This window comes from Andrena cerasifolii, chromosome 2, assembly GCF_050908995.1.
Source record: "Andrena cerasifolii isolate SP2316 chromosome 2, iyAndCera1_principal, whole genome shotgun sequence".
Lineage (NCBI taxonomy): Eukaryota > Metazoa > Arthropoda > Insecta > Hymenoptera > Andrenidae > Andrena > Andrena cerasifolii.
The window spans coordinates 3,011,214-3,031,268 of NC_135119.1; the positions used below are offsets into that span (position 1 = coordinate 3,011,214).

Here is a 20,055-nt window from a genome sequence, read left to right on the forward strand (position 1 = left end):
TCTAAAATGTCGACGGAGTTGCAGCTTTCGACTGCGTAGGGCAAAAAATTGATCGGGGATAAGTCGTTTATGATTGTAAGAGCAAAACCTACAAGAATTACGGAGGGAAAGCAACTGTGTAGAGAGAAGTGTCACTTACGTAGTAGTCTACAGGTAACATAAAAATACATACTCCCATATCTTTTGAATTCAGACTTCTTTCCTTATTTCTTGGGATTCTGTCACACTGTGGCAATGGGTCACAGTGCGACCTGTCGCTAGACTCCCTCCGGGAGCAGCCTAGCAACCGGTAGTCGCAGTGCCCAGCCTGCGACAAGGTATAATGGGTAACAGACCCTCATCGCATTGTGTTGTCTCTCGAGTAGCCTAGGCTGGTACTCAAACAGACTCGCGTTAAACTCCTACGTCTGGCGTAAACCCGACGATCGCAGTCGCTTGTAGGAGAACAGATACATGCTTTCCCATTGCACCCATAGACGGAGCAGAAGCTGGGACTATCGGCGAGGGGAACGGTAGGCTTGGAGGGGAAAAGGCAGAGGTCAGATACAGGCACCTCGGGTTAGCTTCGGAAGCATTCGGCACGCATAACCACTGCGTTACCCGAGTTGCCTGTATCACTCCCCTTACCGCGAATCTTACACCCTCCTCAGCTTACGCTCCGTCTATATATGTCTATGATTGCACCAGTATACTGCGACCAATCGCGGGTAGGAGATCCCGCCTTAAGGCTGCCGTTCCAATAGCCGGCTGGCGACTGTGGCTGGCGACTGCGCCACTAGTGCAAGGGAGAAACAGATGCATACTTCTTCCTTGCACTAGCGGGACCGCCGCCAACCACCACGGCGCGAGCCGCGCATTGGAGCGGCAGCCTTTAGCCACCTCGGTTACTGTGATGCCAGATCGGGGACGGGTTCTCTCGAGAATTTCCCCCACCTCGCGCACACTACGCCGGAGCTGCGTGTCCGTGAGTTGGACTCCGAAGCGCCGAGCTCACGGACGCACTGCTCCGGCGTAGTGTGCGCGAGGTGGGGGAAATTCTCGAGGGAACCCGTCCCCGATCTGGCATCACAGCTCGGTTACCGCCGACTCCCCCGGTCTTGGTTATTCCGTGCCCTCTCTTATGTTATGGGGGTGCCTGATCCCCACATATATGTATGATCCAAAATAGTCCATCGAATGTACGTAGACTCATTTTCAACAAGAAAATCTTGCCAACCCACTATAATTTTAAATTAGTTACACTTTTGGTAATTATTTACTGTAGCGATTCCTCACCGATTTTGATGAAATTTGGATACGTTTAAAACTCCACATTTTGAACATCTTTTTCCCATACGTGCTACCGCCGATCGGTCTTAGTTTCCGAGATATTTGCAAAAATATTTCTTAAATTTCTTGCTTTGGTGTTATAATTTGAGTTAGTTTGGGGTTAGGACCTTGAAATACTTTGTCAAGGTCATCATTCTGAACAACTTTTCCCTGTAGGGGAGAATCGTGCAGTACCGACCATGCTAGTTCTCGCTTCTTCGACCAGATATTAGCACTTTATTTGTATTAACAAATGAAAATCACAATTCTCTATAACCTATTTCGGAGTCATATTTTTTACTCCATTGCTCTCGATGTTCTGAGGCATTAAACGTATACGTTAATATTCAGTGGGTTAAAAGTTATTTTTTAAAGCTAACCTTTTGTTTCTCGTGTGAGTAAATGATTTTGTTCTATTATGTATACCAGGGTTGACTAACTGGTGGCTCGCGAGCCACCGGGGGCACCCCCACTTTGTTGCCGCGCTGAACGGCCCCCTCCATACCTACTAGACTCTGACGATCGCAGTCGAAAAGAGAAGGAAAGAAGGAGAAATCCACTGCGAACGTCAGAGTCTGGTAGGCATGGAGGGGGGCCGTTCAGCGTAGCAACAAGGCGGGGGTGCCCCCGGTGGCTCGCGAGCCACCAGTTGGTCAACCCTGATGTGTACTATCTCTAGTCTGTTAAGTTTACTAAAACGCCCCAGTTTTACAATATTCTTTTGTACATAATATACCACGATCTAAAATGTTTTCCCGTGTTTGTCGTACAGTACCGACCATCCAACTGTCGTGCAGTACCGACCAATAGACTGTCAACCAGTAGAGACGAAATTTTTCTTATCTGTAAGTTCAATCTGTTAGCAACTCAGATTAATTTATAGGATGTTCATTTAGCCTACTTTCTACCTTGTCCCGCAGAAAAATAAAGTAAATAAGGGTAGGTATGATACCCTAACAAACAGGAAGCTAGGATTTAATGAAGAAGTTTTTCAGTGTGTTATTTGCAAGCAGAGTTGGGACTAAATAAAAAATTAAATAAATAACAATTAAATATAGCAATTAAATAAAAATTAAATAAATAAAAATTAAATAAAAAATTAAATAAAAATTAAATAAATAAAAATTAAATAAAAAATTAAATAAAAATTAACTAAATAAAAAATTATTTCAATACACGGATCAAGTAAAAGTTACTTTAACTTTAGATTATTCGACGAATAAAGTTAATTTTTTGATTCGATGAGAATTTATTCGACGGACAAAGTTAACTTTTTTATTCGACGAGAATTTATTCGATGAATAAAGTTAATCTTTTTATTCGTTATTCGAAATTTTATTTATATAAAAATTTTGCCCATTTCTGTTTGCAAGGAATCATTTGACAAAAATTGGGTGTAGTGTACCGAATGTGAAGGTAGAGCACACGTCGAATGCACAGATCAGGAGAATATTAATTAAGTATCATACTTGCGATGTCTGTACAAATAAAAATTGAAAAGAATCTTGTATCGTACCAATTAAATGCCTTTTTATTAACATTGTTAATCATTTAGACCTAAAAATCTACTAATTTAATAGTTGGTCGGTACTGAATGACACTTTTTCGTTTCCTACAAAATTACAACTGTTTTACTTTCGCGAATTATCAATTCTTATTATTAAATTTCACAAAAATAATTTCCCTCCTCTTATTAAATTCCCTCTTTACTACAAACACGTTTTTGAATTTCTGATTTTTATCGACTCTACCTCAAGGTATAACAAAACAAGAAAAATTAAAAAAATTAAAAAACCCGACTGCTTAAAAAAACATTAAAAAAATTCATTTTTAATTTAATTTTCTTATTAATTTAATTTTTTAATGTTTTTTTATTAATTTAATTTTTTTAATGTTTTTTAAGCAGTCGGGTTTTTTAATTTTTTTAATTTTTATTTAATTTTTTTTTAATGTTTTTTATTTTTTTTATATCCTATAACATTCGGAACGTCAAGACAATTCTAAATACACCTCATTTGTCCAAATCGGTGTATCCGTACAGACTCTAGAGCGTAACATGGACATACATACATAGCCTGATAAACACAATACCCTCCTTTGCGTGCCGCAGTCGGGTAAAAACTTAAAGCGGTCGGTACTGCACGACTCCTTCGTTTCCGAGATATTTGCGAAAAGCTTCCGCTGACTTGTTCCGACATAACGGATTCCACTTTTCAACTCGCCCCGGGTATTAGTATTGCTTGGGGCTAGATTAGCGCGGGAGGCGCTTTAACAAAATTGCGCGCATTCAAACTTCAAGTAAAAATGGAAATTTTCGAGACTTGAAGTTTGAATGCGCAATTTTGTTAAATTTTGACTTACGTGGCTAATTCTGGCTCCTGCGATAGCGGTACTCATAGTGATTAAGAATCAGTTTGGTTTTTTTGTTTCAGATGAGTCTGTGAGCTGAAATCACTCCCACCAGGGAGGTACTTCTTTTCAAAGGCGCGATTTTTAACTCCAGATAACAAAATCAAAACACAATCAAAAGCGCATTTAAAAAATTGCTCCGCATACATTATAAGTAACTTAATAAATTAAAAAAAAGTTTGGCATTGTTCTTCGTTGTATTCACTGAGGAAAAAAAAACTGAATGTTGCCGAATTTTGCGGCGTGATTACAGGAATGACCCCTTAACAGATTTAGTTTTATTTTATTTCAAGTGTCACGTGGAAATCATGTGTGCGAAGAAGAACATTTATTACTGTCCAGATAGAGATACACGTACAATTTATTTTCCTTGTAAAGTGATTCTTATGAGTTAACATGTGGAACAGAAAAAATGAAATGTAGAATGTTAACAATGTTCGCTAAGAGGACTACAGCCTAAAACTTTATTCTGATATGTTTACACAATAAATCAGTTATTTTAAGAACAACTACTTACTTCTGTGACGTCCATAACCTTGATGGCGGCCAACTGACCAGTTTTGGTATGCCGACCCTATAACATACAGAATTATATTATTATTATTATTATTATTATTATTATTATTATAATTATTATTCTTGATCAGGCTTAATATTAAGGAATTGGGGCACAATAAAATTAAAAAAGAAAATTTTTTTCTTACACATTTTAACAGTATGACTCTTTAAGAATACTTCTTCAAAGTTTTATGTAAAAATTGAAAATTTTGGCGAAGTTCTATGGGAAACACAGGTAATTGGACCAGCTGCATGGACTTAAATACACAAGTTATATCGAAGACGAAGATAGTAAAATTGATAGTCGATAAATTTGATAGACAATTTTTACAGGGCCAATTTTAAAATGTCCATATTTTTTAAAATTTGTGCATCAAGGGAAAGGACAGAACTATATTCTCCTTTTTTTCAGATTTTTAAAATCGCGCCCAATGTTAAAAACCTGCATTTGTTTAAAATAATTGCACAAGAAATGGTTAAATTTTTTTTTTTTAAACTGAAATAATGTTTTCTTTAAACTTCAATGTCTTCTCTATAAGCACCGTAAAGCTCATCTCCATCCGTTTACTACTTCCATACCTATAATTCATTGAAAAAAAGTTAGCACTTAACTTCAAATAGCTGTAAAATTGATATTTTTCAATATTTCGAAAAATCCTTCGAGGTACGTTGAAATATCACTAAAGACTACACGTTCAAATTTCAGCAATCTACGAAAACTTACTCCGAAATCTGTCCTAGTTCGCATAGAATGTCCCGAACGTAAAAAATAAAATCAAAGATTGATAAAAAAAAAACATTTATACAGCCAGAAATAATAAAAGCACATGTGAAAATGCCTTTAAAAACTCATATATACATGAATTAATAAATATTTCTTGAGTAGGCGATTTTAGGTACACTTTTTTCAGAACCCGATTTCTGCATGTCTTACGTTTCTTGAATCCTAATTAAAATTTTGTAGGTTTCAACGTTCCTAACTTCTGCTACCTGAAAGATGAATAATGTCTCTTTACTTTGAAACGAACTGCATGCAAAAATATCAATTATTATTCAATTGACAGCGATTTAACTTTTGCCTGGCGATATCAGGTACAGTCACCCTAATCTTATTCATATTAATATTTAAATCGTACAATAAGTAAAATGAACATACCCTGTTTTGCATTTTGTATTCTGCAGATTCTTAACAATATAGGTACTGTAAAAATACGTTTTATGTGCAGTGCACAATCTTGTTATTTGATTACAATAAAGTCGTACATTTAAATCATAAAATTTATGATTAATGATTAATTTCTTTATAAATCGAATAGCATGTGAAATAACGATGCTAACGGTTCAATTCAGAAACATACAGTCAAAGACTGGCATTAGCGCAAACATTTTTCTTAGTCTTAATAACGCCTTAATAACGTATAATGTAATATACATTCCACATCCTTCCGGCTGAGATTCTCGACCTCCCATACACGACTATTTTTCACACTCGGCTGTCTACCCAAGGACGACTTCGTCAAGAATTTTTTCAAGGTGAATCACTGTCTCCTTCAATCTCAACTACTTACAGGTGAGAAGAGAAGTGGGAATGCAGGAATCTCTGCGTCCCCACATTTTATAACAAGCACACAACACGTGTCTAAACTTATACAGACACAGATTATTCGACTGTGTAATGCATATGAGTTACGTGCACGTGAGCTCGTGCGTGCACATAATAAACACACCTGTACTCCAACAGTGGCGAGTACGTGTTGTAAAGATACAAATCTTTTATTATTTAATATTATGGAGCACAGGGTGCAATTCGCGATAGCAACAAGTGGAGGTAATAATTGTTCATGTTTAAATAAATAAAAAAATCTAGAATGAATTTTACTATATGCGGATTCGTTTTCGGGAAAATCAAGTCTACAGATTTATTGTCTATGCGTTTTGCTAACGAGAGGAGCGTGTGAGATTCGGAGCACCGCACAGTGGTCTGGATACCTACTTTTAGCGCCAAAATTCAGGGGTTTCTGAGGTCACTGATAATGAATCTGACAACAAAAATGCAAAATTCAAAATGGCAGATTCAAATTTATAGCCAAAATTGAAAACACCTTTGTATCGATTTTTCCCAATGCAAATTCATTTTATATTATATAATTCGACGATTTATTGAAAATTATTAGTAAAAAATACTGTTATTATTAACAAAAAAAAATTTCGCGGCGAAAATTAAGTACCAATTTTTTGCCGCGCAAATTATTATTTTATCACGGAGTTCAATTAAATACTTATATTTTTGTAAAAAGCACACCTGTGCTAGAGAAGAAAAGAGGAAACAGAATCAGGTCTAAAATTGTCTTTAAGTAAATAAATATAACTAAACGAATAAATAAGTGTTAACCCTTAACTGGTATACTGTTTTTGGCAAACGTGACTGGTATACTGGGGTCGTGGCAGACCCCAAATAAAAAAGGACACAGAAATTTGTAAAGTCGACACTAGAGCAACCTCTATGAATATTTTGTTCTTAGGTGATGTGTAAAATAATAGAAACCTAGAAAGTTAAACTATTATTATAAAATTAATTAGAAAAACAGTTTACAAGCTTAGACAACCAAAAATTTTGCAGCGAACTTTGCGTGCCTGGGGTCATGAGCGACCCCAAGATACCAGCTAAGGGTTAATTTAATCCTTTAGTTACCGTTGGTTCAAAATGATCCAAATAATTTAGATAAAACTATAATCGAGGGGGAATCTCCTCAGAATAAAATAGTGTCCCAGGCTGTAATTATTGATACGTCCGAACCGTCTACAAGTTTTGCCAATTCATGTCAACCACGTGTAACTCCTGAACAAGTAACACCGTATCCTGTAGCGGAAAAAGGCCACAATTGTACGAAGAAAGAAAATGAAATCAGAAATTTTAAGGGGTTATGCCTAGTCAGGTGGTCGAAAAGAGGCGAATATTTGTGAATTTTTTTTGAAGAAGCGGAAGCGTATATTTTTACAGAACTTTTTGCGCTTAAAAGAGCAACATTTAAAGAACATTTGGTAATTTTTTCCGACATATTAATTTAAAACAAAATGGCGGCTATTTAAAGTTAAAATCCTGATTTTTTCCTGCAAAAATTTCGCGACAAAATCAGGATTTCAACTTTAAATAGCTGCCATATTGTTTTAAATTAATATTTCGGAAAATTCTCTCTGTCAACCTGAGGATACATTAATATACTAACGAAATCTTTTTTGTTTTTTGATTTTAGATAATCTGGTTCCGAATGGCAGTGCTCACCGTAAAACCAAATTTTTAAAAATGCTTCTTGGATGTCGCTTGTTATTTTATTATAAACGTAAATATTTTTCTACGAAAAAATTACCAAATGTTCTTTAAATGTTGCTCTTTTAAACGCAAAAAGTTCTGTAAAAATATACGCTTCCGCTTCTTCAAAAAAAATTCACAAATATTCGCCTCTTTTCGACCACCTGACTAGGCATAACCCCTTCAGTCAGAGTCATTGATAGTATTGAAAATGGAATGCAAAAAAAAAAATAAAAAACTGAAAAGTGTAACAATTAGCCCCGGTGTCTCCCCTATTCGCCAGATCTGGCCCCCAGTGAGTTTTTCCTGTTTCCTAAGCTCAAAATTTGGCTCGGAGGACAGAGATTTTCATCGAATGAGGAGATTATCGCATCCGTAGACGCCTATTTGCAGAGCAAGACGCTAACTACTATTTGGAAGGTTTAAAAATGTTGGAGCATCGCTGGGAAAAGTGTATCGACTTAAAAGGAGACTATGTAGAAAAATAAAACTGCATTTGCCTGAAAAAATATTTGTTACTATGTTAGACTCAAAACTTTTGAGACCACCCTCGTATAACTGTTTAAACTATAATATGCAGGTATATATTACTGTGTATATATTACTAATAAACAGTACATCAAATTTAAAAAAAAAAGTTTTATTGTAAATCAATGTCAGAAATAACAAATTTAGCCTATAATTTAAAATTCTTGGATTAGTTATATTTATGTATTTAATATTGCGGCCCGCATAGAGTAGTGGGTTTCCACTTGTGGCCCACTTCGGACAAAAGGTTGTTCACCACTTGTCTAGGACGCCCAAATACCTCGAGCGTCACTTCTAAAAGTCTGCATAAAATTGAAGACTGCAGGAGACTGCACTTGAAATTTGCGTGCTCTTGTTAGCAATTGTGTAAGCTCTCATGTAAGCCTTCTCAAAGTTTAAATTGATATAAACATTGCACTCTTTGTACATCGACTAAAAAATGCTTATGGCACATATAAATAAGGGAAATATACTTCTTTACCTATATAAATGTATAATACAAACACGTATTTTGATGTTCTATAATGAGTAATCAAAACAATTAGATTCACATAAAATTTCATGATTTTGTCTCCGTAATATCATATCTAATCAAAGAATCATCTGAAAAAGGAAAAGTATGCGGATTTAGAAGCTCTGGAGGGTTGTCCATTCGTACAAAAAAAATTACATTGTAAAGTTGAAGTTGAGAGATTGGATTTTGGCCACCCTCCAGACCACTGTGCACCGATTTGGTTCAAATTTTGTATGTGGTTAATACATGGCACGAAGAATAATAAGTCAAACGCATCGAGCGCAACACTTCAAATTTAACGACATGATCGAGTTCGCAATGTTTGCAAGAACGAAGAAGCTCAAATCCAGAGTATCCCGTATTTGAGTTGATAATTTATTTTCTATTCTTCTAATTTTTTCTTCTAATTTTTTTGTTATATATAAAATTAATAATTTATTTTCTATTCTTCTATTTTTTTCTTCTAATTTTTTTGTTATTTAATTTTTTTGTCATATATAATTTTTAATTTTTTGTTATTTAATTTTATTTAATTATTTAATTTTTTTGTTATATATAACAAAAAAAAATAGAAGAAAAAATTAGAAGAACAGAAAATAAATTATTAATTTTATATAACAAAAAAATTAGAAGAATAGAAAATAAATTATTAATTTTTTTGTTATATATAACAAAAAATTAGAAGAAAAAATTAGAAGAATAGAAAATAAATTATCAACTCAAATACGGGATACTCTGGATTTGAGCTTCGTTCTTGTGTTATGTTTAGAGATAATAATGGTGACATTATTAAAACAAAATATACCATTGTATTTTTATTTATCATTAATCATTTTATTATACTGCAAACACTTGAAAATATCACCCTATGGTCACACACGGTTCAATTTGGCAAATTAAATAGGCGTGAATGATAAATACCACTGTATTTATGATTCCATAAGTAATAATTAAATTGTGTGACAACTGATAATTTAGTCGACTGGAACACGATTTTTACTACAATAAGAAATTAGGAATCTGTAAGTTTGTTATATTATTTGAGTCGTGCGACTAGGAATCTTTACAAATACTAACAAAGTAGTGAATGTAGTGTGTAATAGGCAAATACTCTATCGTACGTCAACCCAATAAATCTTCGAAATCAGTTTTCGTCAAATACGAGTGTAATGGACACAAGAATAATTGAACTTCCGTTTATATGAATAATAAATACCGTCATTCCCTCTCTTACACTTCGAAACCTTTAAAACCCCATCGCATCTCCTCATCCAGGAGCATTACTATTCCAAAAGCCACCAGTCTCAGTCACGGAGTCCAGTCAGAGTAGTTGAATCTCCAATATTCTTAATTTAATTGAATAAATATCCTTATATATATATAGTTGAATCTCCAATATTCTTAATTTAATTGAATAAATATCTTTATATATATATTTATTTATTCAATTAAATTACGAATATTATATATTGATTATATATATATATATATATATATATATATATTTATTCAATTAAATTAAGAATATCCTTATATATATATATATATATATTTATTTATTTATTCAATTAAATTAAGAATATTGGAGATTCAACTACTCTGAACTGGACTCCATGACTGAGACTGGTGGCTTTTGAAATAGTAATGCTCCTGGATAAGGGGATGCGAGGGGGTTTTAAAGGTTACGGAGTGTAAGAGAGGGAATGACGGGATAAGGCAGAAATGCAGGATTTTGGGTAGGTGACGCATTAGCTAGGATGACGATGGGTAGCAGGGATGACACAGTATTTACATTTACGCAGCAGTTGGGTAGTTGGTCTGATTCATGTTTGTAGAGATAGTCAGAGGAAAACGATAAGTTAAGGGAGTAGATAAGAATAAAAGAAACTTATAAAGAACTAAAACAGCAGGAAACAAATGGAAATAATGAAATATTTTTCAGGATACTTCTCCCCTGATTGGTTCCCATGAATTAGCATTACATTTTCGGGTTTCGTGATTGTAAAACTACTATAATAGACTGAAATAGGATATACTACGGTATGACCCAACCATCAGAATGAACTGAAATTTTGTGGAGTTGGGAGGGAGGGGAAGAGGACCCCTATTATAAACTTTTAGCAGCGGGTATTTGTTAGTTTCTGAGATATTAATAAAAAAACTTTCGGCACAGTACATTGAATTCTGCCTATTGGGAAATACTGTGAGAGTTCACTGTCTTATCTAAAATTTTATATTAGAGGTTCTCTCCCCCTCCCGCCCAACCCCTCAAAATTTCGGTTCATTCCGGTGGTTCAGTCATACCGTAGTACAGCCCTGAAATATTTCATATAATTACTTTGGGCAAATAATGTTGTTATAAAGTAAAAGAAATGTTAAATTTATTAATAAACAGAAATCATTAAAATCGTTCATCCCTTCTATTAAAATGTCTAGTTTATTATTAAAAGTCACTGAAAGAATAAACTCATACTTGCGAACTTATTATGAATGAAATTTCTGTACTCACTTTATAAACTTGACCGTACGTTCCATTGCCAACTACTTCAATCAGCTCAAAGATACCTGCAGGTTCCTACAACATAAAAATAAAAATATATCTTCTAATTTAGAAACAATATTGGAATATAATATTTATGATGAAAAGAGATAGTATATCATAATATACACATCCATATATGCTTACACTTCTTACTCTAACAATAGAAAAATTGTATGATACTAATAGAAATAAGTCCAACGTTGGGTACCTTTAAATCATATACCGTCAAGGACCCAGTTCCTGATCACTTAAGAGTAACTACCGCGGGTTTTTAAACGTGTAAAGGGAAAACTCAACAAAATTTAAAAGATTTTTTTTTATTTCAGTAAATCTATGTTTTATCTTTAATTTGATATTTAAAAAAGTGCACACATGATAATAATTATTTTATAATTTAACTTTGAAAGTGAAAAATGCAAAGGGAGCAGTTTCTGATCACCTTCACACGTTTTACTATGAGCTATCAAATTTTGCGTATAAATTTCAAAATACTTTATAATTATTTAGTAATTTTTTAGAATAAATTTGTATCATAATAAGCTTATTATTTGCTTTATTTTCCTAAACTGATCAGGAATTGGGTTCTCATCAGGAACTGGGTCCTTGACGGTACCAGCACGATATGTTTCTCACAAGGGGACCCTGCAGCTGTACCCCCGGGGATTTTAATGAAATTTTAGGGGATGAATCTGGAGGTCATCTGGATGACCTGTAAAATATTTTATACCAATAAGCATTGTTTATAAGCAGTCGATATGTGCCCGTTCAAAGAAGTTCACTTTAAACACATTTCAAGAAAGTGAGTTGAGTGAGTGCGTACCTATAGCGCTTACTTCCCAACCAAACGGCAGGGGTTCAAATTCTGTCATCCTACTTTATTTTTTTCCCTTTCTTTTAACTCTTATTTTGTATAATTAAATTTCAGACTGCTTTGTTTCATAAATATTGTAATTTTTTAACATAAATTTTATATATAAACATGATAAAAATACATAACTTTTTATAGACGTACAAACATAACTGGTACATACTTGTACTATAAAGACACTGTAAACAGTGGCGGATTTAACAGGACAGCTGATGAGCAGTCGCTGCCTGGGCCCCTGCCCAGAAGGCCCCTCAGGGCCCCATCTTCAAAAAAAATTATAAGTACGTATAGATATCCAAATACTAAATTTCTTTTTTTGTACTATTACGCTTGGCTCGTTTTTAGTAAACTATCTTTTCATTTTCCCGAAGAAATGGGCCCCTCGGAACGTTTGCCACCTGGGCCTTTTTTCTTAAATCCGCCACTGACTGCAAATTATATATTTAATATGACATTTTTTCTTTACCATACGCATATACACGTCTGTGTAACTTTACAATTATTTATCTACCTATCTATCCTATTATATATCGATATATACACGTAAATACGTACATTTGTAAAAAAAAAACTTTCATATTAAATATATAATTTACAGTGTCTTTATAGTACAAGTCTCTACACTAGGTGCCAGAATCGGCTTCCCTTCGGAAATTTGGCAACGTTGCATGTCACTAGGCATAACTCAACGGTTCCAGTGATATGCAACGTTGCCAAATTTCCGAAGGGAAGCCGTTTTGACCCCTAGTTTACAAGTTATGTTTGTACGTGTATAAAAAGTTATGTATTTTTACCATGTTTATATATAATATTTATGTTAAAAAATTACAATATTTATGAAACAAAGCAGTATAAAATTTAATTAAACAAAATAAGAGTTAAAAGAAAGGGAAAAAATAAATTAGGATGACAGGTTTTGAACCCGTGCCGTTTGATTGGGAAGTAAGCGCTACACGCACTTACCCAACTCACTTTCGCGAAATACGTTTAAAGTGAACTGCTTTTAACCCGGCGGGAGGCGCACCCCATATTGTAACACAGGTTGTCGCTACCGGGTCAAAAATACCCAAAATTGAAACGTAAAAAACCACGGTTTCAGAATATTCTTTTTTTAACTTTGTAATTTTTATGTTAAAGTACAGTGTTTTAAGAATCAAACAAAATTTATGAAATATCTTAAAATCTTTATTAAAGTTCTTTAAAAAATTGTAACAAAAACTCAGTCTTCATATTTTCGCAACTAGCGCCTCTGTGGTAAATTTTACCCAGTAGCGCCTCCCGCCGAGTTAACGGGCACGTATCGATTGTTTATAAGCAATGCTCATTGGCATAAAATATTTTGCAGAAGGTCATCCAGACGACCTCCAGATTCATCCCCTAAAATTTCATTAAAATCCCCGGGGGTACAGCTGTAGGGTCCCCTTGTCAGTTGTTGGGTGCAATTACCCACAAAATATTAATACGCCCTCGATTTTAACAGCATATTTAATTAACAGATTATTACGCTGTAATAATGTATTATTGAATTAGTGTTCTCATTGTAAAGTTAATTTATAATCAACTTGAAATTTCTATTATTCTAGTATCAATTCAAATACTTCCCAACATCTTTTATGAATGATATAAATGTGGAACTTAATCATTGTATTAATAAAATTTAGAAGACGTTAATGGACTCAGTGGTCTAATTAAAAGTGACTAAAATTATGATACGCTTGTGGTCAGGGTTGCCACCTCTCCGGTTTTGGCCCGGAGACTCCAGGTTTCGAAACAAATCTCCGGGCTCCGGTTTTACTGAAGGAAAAATCTCCTCGTTGTAGAAAAAAAATGAGATAATAAGAAATTCTGGTTTTATACAATGTGGGATTATCAATTTTATATACAATAAAAGTTATTAATTAAAAAAACAGATACTCTTAAATTCTGAATTGTTTCAGCTTAAAAGAATTGCACATGTGTTTCCCCGATATTCGAGAACAAAACTTTTTTTTTGCTTTTTCTCCGGGTTGGTATGTGTGGCACTCCGGGATTTACAGGGTGATAAGGTGGCAACCCTGGTTGTGGTAGAACAAAACACATCAGATGTAATAATTTCCCTTAGAAGAGGAAAGAAAAGGAATACAATCTGGAAATGGAAAGATCAGGTAATCGAAACGGTCAAGGATTTTGTATACTTGGGATTCTAGTTACAGAGAAATGGAAATGTAAAGAAACACGTACAGGAAAGGGTGAAAAAAGCAAATGCGACAGTACGGCAAATATGAGGCATAGGGGAAGAATTTTTAAAAATAATTTCAGGAGAAGATTGCTCATGTTCGATTACCTGATAAAAGGAATTCTGTTATATGGAGTGGAATGGAAGTAGAGGCAATAGAAATAAAGTACAATAAATGGTGCTTAGGTTTAGATAGATGTACACCGTCGTATATAGTCCTACAGGAGACGAATAGGGATAAGATTAGGATAGAGGCGGGAATAAGGGTGTTAAAGTATGAGCAAGGGATCAGAATCGAGGGGCGTAGTGGCTTATTAAAAGAATGCCTCAAAGAGAAAAATGTAAGAAAAAATGCAACGTGGTGGGAGAAGGAAAGGATAGAATATATGACAAGAAATGGATGGAGTCAGAGCGGAGTAGAACAGTTGAGAGTAGAAGGGAAAAACCTAGGAAAAATTCTGCCGGATAGGGATAGAGAAATACAAGGGCAAGATCAAATAAATAGAATAAAGGAAGTGAAATATAATAGAGTATATAAACACATCATGTGTTTTAGAATACCAGAGAGTACCTGATGAGAGAGGTCAAGGCACGGCCAGTGGGAGTATGGTTGACACCCTTATACAAAAAAATTTTTGGCGCCCCCAAATTTTTGCCCCTGTTTTCTATTTAATATGTTTTGTCTTTACCAGGTACAATAAAAAAAAATACATTTACATTTTGTTTGCGTAGCAGTTGGATTCCTTTATTATTAAGTGTGCGATATAGTTTTTTAGCGCCCCCTTCGACTGGCGCCCTTATGCGGCGCATAACTTGCATAATGGGTTCCGCCGGCCCTGGGTCAAGGGCAAGGGCCAGAAATTGATAGCAAGAGTGAGATGTGGAAATATGGAATAGGTAAGAGAAATTGCGTGATAAGTGAAAGAGGGCTAAGAACATTGAAGCACTGGGTGGAAGAGTGTAAAGGATTTGAGAAAGGGGGATGTTTGTTAGTGGAAATGTTAGAGGGTAGATTAAATGAAAGTGCATTAAAATGGCCGAGAATACTAGAAAAGAAACTAAAAGACAAAAAGAGTGAGAAATAGGGTAAACCAACCAGTGAATGACCGAATTGTTGAATCTATGGACCTTTGACATTAATACTTGAATATATTTACGTATAACAGCAAAACAACTGTTGAAATTGCATTTAAATTTATTTTTCTTGAAATTTCTATAAAAATAATTACTTATTCTTATCGTAATTTAAAAAAAAAAATTATAAAATGCAAAACGACGTGTAGAAGCCCAGTAAATGACCGCATTTTTTTCATAAGAATTGCACTTATTAATGTTTGCTTAATATGCGTAACTAAAAATATAGGATATTAAAAGTGCAACTATACTCCATTTATAAACATATAATAATGTTTAAATATATAATTGACATTTCTTTGCCTAATGGTCATTCACTGGTATGTGGTCAATTACTGGTTGCTTTACCTAATATACTAATAATAGAAAAAGTGAATAAGCAAGTATGGATGGATGAGTGGTTAAGTATTCTGTGACCGATGAGGCTAGAATTATAATAAATATATATATATATATATATATATATAATAATTTCCCTTAAACTTGTAATTACACTTTTATTTTATTCAATGCAATACAAGAATAGAAATCAAGATATATAAGAATCTTACTTTTAAAACAGTATAGGTATATGAAAGTTCCTAATAAATCTGTAAGTCTTATATCCTTTAGACACAATAGGTTCAAGAGAACAAGTATAATAATATAATTATATTCTTTTTCTTTAATAATCATATGCCTACCTAAGCGTGAATATTTTGAATAAAAATTGTATGTTGCAATCAGGGTTGCCAACTCTCCGGTTTTGGCCCGTAGGCTCCGGGTTCAGAAGCAAATCTCTGGGCTCTGGTTTATTGAAGGAAAAATCTCCGGGTTGTAGAAAAAAAATGAGATAATAAGAAATTGTGGTATTATCAATTTTATATACAATAAAAGTTATTAATTAAAAAAAAACAGATACTTTTAAATTCTGAATTGTTTGAGCTTAAGAGAATTGCACGTCTGTTTTCCAGATATTTGGGAACAAAACTTTTTTTGCTTTTTCTATCTTCGAGCAAATAGGGGATATAATAAGAGGCGTCAATCGACAAGGACAGACATAAACTAGGGAAATCACTAGACAACCAATTTAAATGCCAGTTCGACAATGATCGGTAAACCACAGTACACTTCAGCAATAATCAGCAAATTGCGGTAAGGTACATTTAGTCGATTTGAATATCCCGCTCGAATAGACAACCAATTTAAATGCCAAGGTCAAGTAAGGACTTCAAAGGTTCCGCCCGGAGTGACGCCTCTTATTATATCTCCTCTTTGCTTCGGGTTTATATTCGAATCACCGGGTTGGTATGTGTGGCACTCCGGGATTTACAGGGTGATAAGGTGGCAACCCTGGTTGTGGTAGAACAGAATACATCAGATATAGTAATTTCCCTTAAACTTGTACTTACACTTTTATTCAATTTAATACAAGAATAGAAATCAAGATATATATACGAATTTTACTTTTAAAACAGTATAGGTGTATGAAAGTCCCTGATAAATCTGTAAGTCCTATATCCTTTAGACACAATAGGTACAAGAGCACAAGTATAATAATATAATTATATTCTTTTTCTTTAATAGTTATGTGCCTACCTAACAAGGGGAGGCCGCGACATCTGGGACACGGATTTTGATGAATCTCATATATGTCGTAGTGTAGGTGTAGTAGACCAATATATGTCTCACACGTTGGGTCCACTACCCCAAAGTTTCCAAAGTATTAATAAAAGAAGATGTTTATGCGTTGACGAACAGAAGCGATAGCGAAGTTTATTGTAATGATGAATAGCGGCGCGTGTAAAGGGCAGGTCTCGCACGGGACTTTCACCATTTTGATTCTCACTGGGATCATTTTTTTTCTATACATGTATTCTGTATTGTTTTATTCCTCAAAAGATAAAGTACTATTTTTTACATTCTAAAATATGACATTTATCAAAAAAACAAATGATACAATAAAATTCACGACATCATGCACATCTAATAAAGGATGTATGGCGGCCACAGGTACATTTTTTTGTTCTAATTTCAGGTGGAAATTGCACCTGATTTACATTTAGAAAAATGTTTTTATTAATATTTCGGAAACTCTGGGGTAGTGCACCCAACATGTGAAACATATATCGGTCTACTACACCTACACTACAACATATATGAGATTCATCAAAATCCGTGTCCTAGATGTCGCAGCCTCCCCTTGTAAGCATGAATATTTTGAATAAAAATTGTATGTTGCAATCAGGGTTGCCACCTCTCCGGGTTTTGAAGCAAATCTCCAGGCTCCGATTTTACTGGAAGAATCTTCGGGTTGTAGAAAAAAATAAGAAATTGTGGTATTATAGAATGGTATCAATTTTATACACAATAAAAGTAATTAATTCATAAAACATATACTTTTAGATTCAGAATTGTTTGAGCTTAAAAGAATTGCACGTCTGTTTTCCAGATATTTGGGAACAAAACTTTTTTTTGCTTTTTCTATCTTCGGGTTTATATTCGAATCTCCGGGTTAGAATCAGGGTTGCCACCTCTCCGGTTTTGGCCCGGATACTTCGGGTTCTGAAGCAAATCTCGGGGCTCCGGTTTTACTGGAAAAATCTCCGGGTTGTAGAAAAAAATGATAATAATTTTATATACAATAAAAGTTATTAATTAAAAGAACAGATACTTTTAAATTCTGAATTGTTTGAGTTTAAAAGAATTGCACATGTTTTCCGAATATTTGGGAACAAAACTTTTTTTGCTTTTTCTATCTTCGGGTTTATATTCGAATCTCCGGGTTAGAATCAGGGTTGCCACCTCTCCGGTTTTACTGAAAAAATCTCCGGGTTGTAGAAAAAAAATGAGATAATAAGAAATTGTGGTATTATAGAATGGTATCAATTTTATTCACAATAAAAGCTATTAATTAAAAGAACAGATACTTTTAAATTCTGAATTGTTTGAGCTTAAAAGAATTGCAGATCTGTTTTCCGGATATTTGAGAACAAAACTTTTTTTGCTTTTTCTATCTTCGGGTTTATACTCGAATCTACGGGTTAGAATCTGCGGCACTCCGGGATTTATATGGTGATAAGTTGGCAACCCTGGATGCAACGCTTATAAATATGTGAAATAATTGCAGTAGTAATATGTCAATGAATTTTATGGTTCGTATCAATCACTTCCGAAGGAACTGTCACTAGGATATAAAGCATACCGATAGTATGCTCAACTCTTTCCAATTTAATTTACTAGAACATCGATGACAAAAAATTCAACAACTCCCTTCCATCGTTCTGCAAAGACGAAATAGTCATCGTCTCTCCTACGAGGTTAATTACCAAATACTGCGTTCACTCGAAATATAAAGAGGACCGCCGCATTGGAAAGTATCGGGTGTCAAGTATGAAGTCGATGTACATGCGCTAAGTACAATGCAAGTTACTTTTATATTTGCGTACCTTTAAAGCGTTCAGATCAATGTCGTCGAGCGAACAATTGACGCTTGGTGCCAAATTATGCGCCATCTTGATACGCCACTTGCGCTCGTCGCGTTATCTCTCCTGCTCAAGCTCGCCGAATCCGCCGACTATCTCCTTTTCTACTTCTCCCGTTGATCTCGTTCCGACTCTCTCAGTACGAACCGAACAGAAATGTAAGGGCAGAGAAAGAGGAAAGTATCTTTCCACAGTTACACTAACTCCGAACACTAAGATGAAAAGCGGTAATCCTTGTTAAAGCAATCCAGCGATATTTTTACGGAAATTTAACCGAGAATAATCCAGAAAGAGAGGGAACACACGCGGGGCAATGGCACATGGCGTATGAGACACGACGAACGATCAACGAAGAGTCAATCTACCAATCAAATTGGAAAACGATGCGCACACCTCCATCACGTTTCTTCGGAATCGTTCATAAAATATAATTACGTCAGTTACGCATGATCGCGAACAACTTATTACTCGGCCACAGCGCCAAGCGCTGGATTATTGTATGGTCATAACGGAAGCGGCACAACCAAGCTGAGCCGAGCCCAAACACAACGGCGGCGGCCGTTCTACGTCCTGTCTCACTGCTTGCTGCACGCCTCTTTTCTCCCTCTGCACTCTCTCATCTTACTCTGTCTTCTTCGTTCTTAGGCGTGCGCACACATACTTTTCTTTTCTCTCTTCTTTATGCAGACAAATATTTTCACCGTCTTTGTTTTTCTTGCGCTGCGAGATTGCACTCCGCTACTTCTTGACGTCACCGGCCGGGCTAGACCATGATGGCGACGAGTATGCCCCCTTCCTAATTTTCTTATACATGTGGCGTGGGAGGTGACCAAAAATCAAGTTTCTGCCACCTCGTTAGATTCCTTAATCATAGTCGGTAAATATGATACAAATTAATACGCATTACTTTCAGCTTCGAGACCGACCCTTTCACTTTGAAAATGCATAAAACTAACACTAAAAACCTTTTTGATCACGTCATTGTTTCTTATAGTGCTAACCGACAGCGGCTACTATAATTGATCATTATGTAGTTGGAAATTTATAGTGTTACGTAGAATTCGAATCACCTTCTTTAATCGCAAACTATTAAATAAAATTAAATCGTTTCTCAACGTATAGGTATACTATAATGCAGGGTTTCCCAAACTATGTTCCACTGAACCTGAATAGGTGTTCCGCGACAATTTGGAAAGGTTTTATAC

The 20,055-nt window shown here is 34.8% G+C and overlaps 1 protein-coding gene and 2 long non-coding RNA genes across 14 annotated transcripts in view; 2 read left to right on the forward strand and 1 right to left on the reverse strand.

The window, feature by feature from the left end:
• Msn (serine/threonine-protein kinase msn) overlaps window positions 1-19,621 on the reverse strand; it is an 88,858-nt gene extending 69,237 nt beyond the window's left edge. For 5 of the 12 annotated variants that reach the window (XM_076830243.1, XM_076830252.1, XM_076830248.1 and 2 more), the window contains exons 1-3: window positions 18,815-19,621; window positions 11,137-11,202; window positions 4,235-4,291 (exon numbers count right to left, since the gene is read on the reverse strand). In XM_076830243.1, coding sequence (XP_076686358.1) covers window positions 4,235-4,291; window positions 11,137-11,202; window positions 18,815-18,880 — 189 coding nt within the window. In that variant the 5' untranslated portion in view covers window positions 18,881-19,621. The remainder of the gene's footprint in view (window positions 1-4,234; window positions 4,292-11,136; window positions 11,203-18,814) is intronic. The other 7 variants (XM_076830249.1, XM_076830247.1, XM_076830246.1 and 4 more) reach the window with 2 other exon arrangements.
• LOC143378562 (uncharacterized) overlaps window positions 1-20,055 on the forward strand; it is a 397,603-nt gene that overhangs the window by 21,449 nt on the left and 356,099 nt on the right. The gene's annotated exons all lie outside the window — the stretch shown is intronic.
• Window positions 17,815-18,419, forward strand: LOC143378574 (uncharacterized). Its single transcript, XR_013088304.1, has 2 exons — window positions 17,815-17,978; window positions 18,207-18,419. It is a non-coding gene; the product is annotated as an uncharacterized LOC143378574 (long non-coding RNA).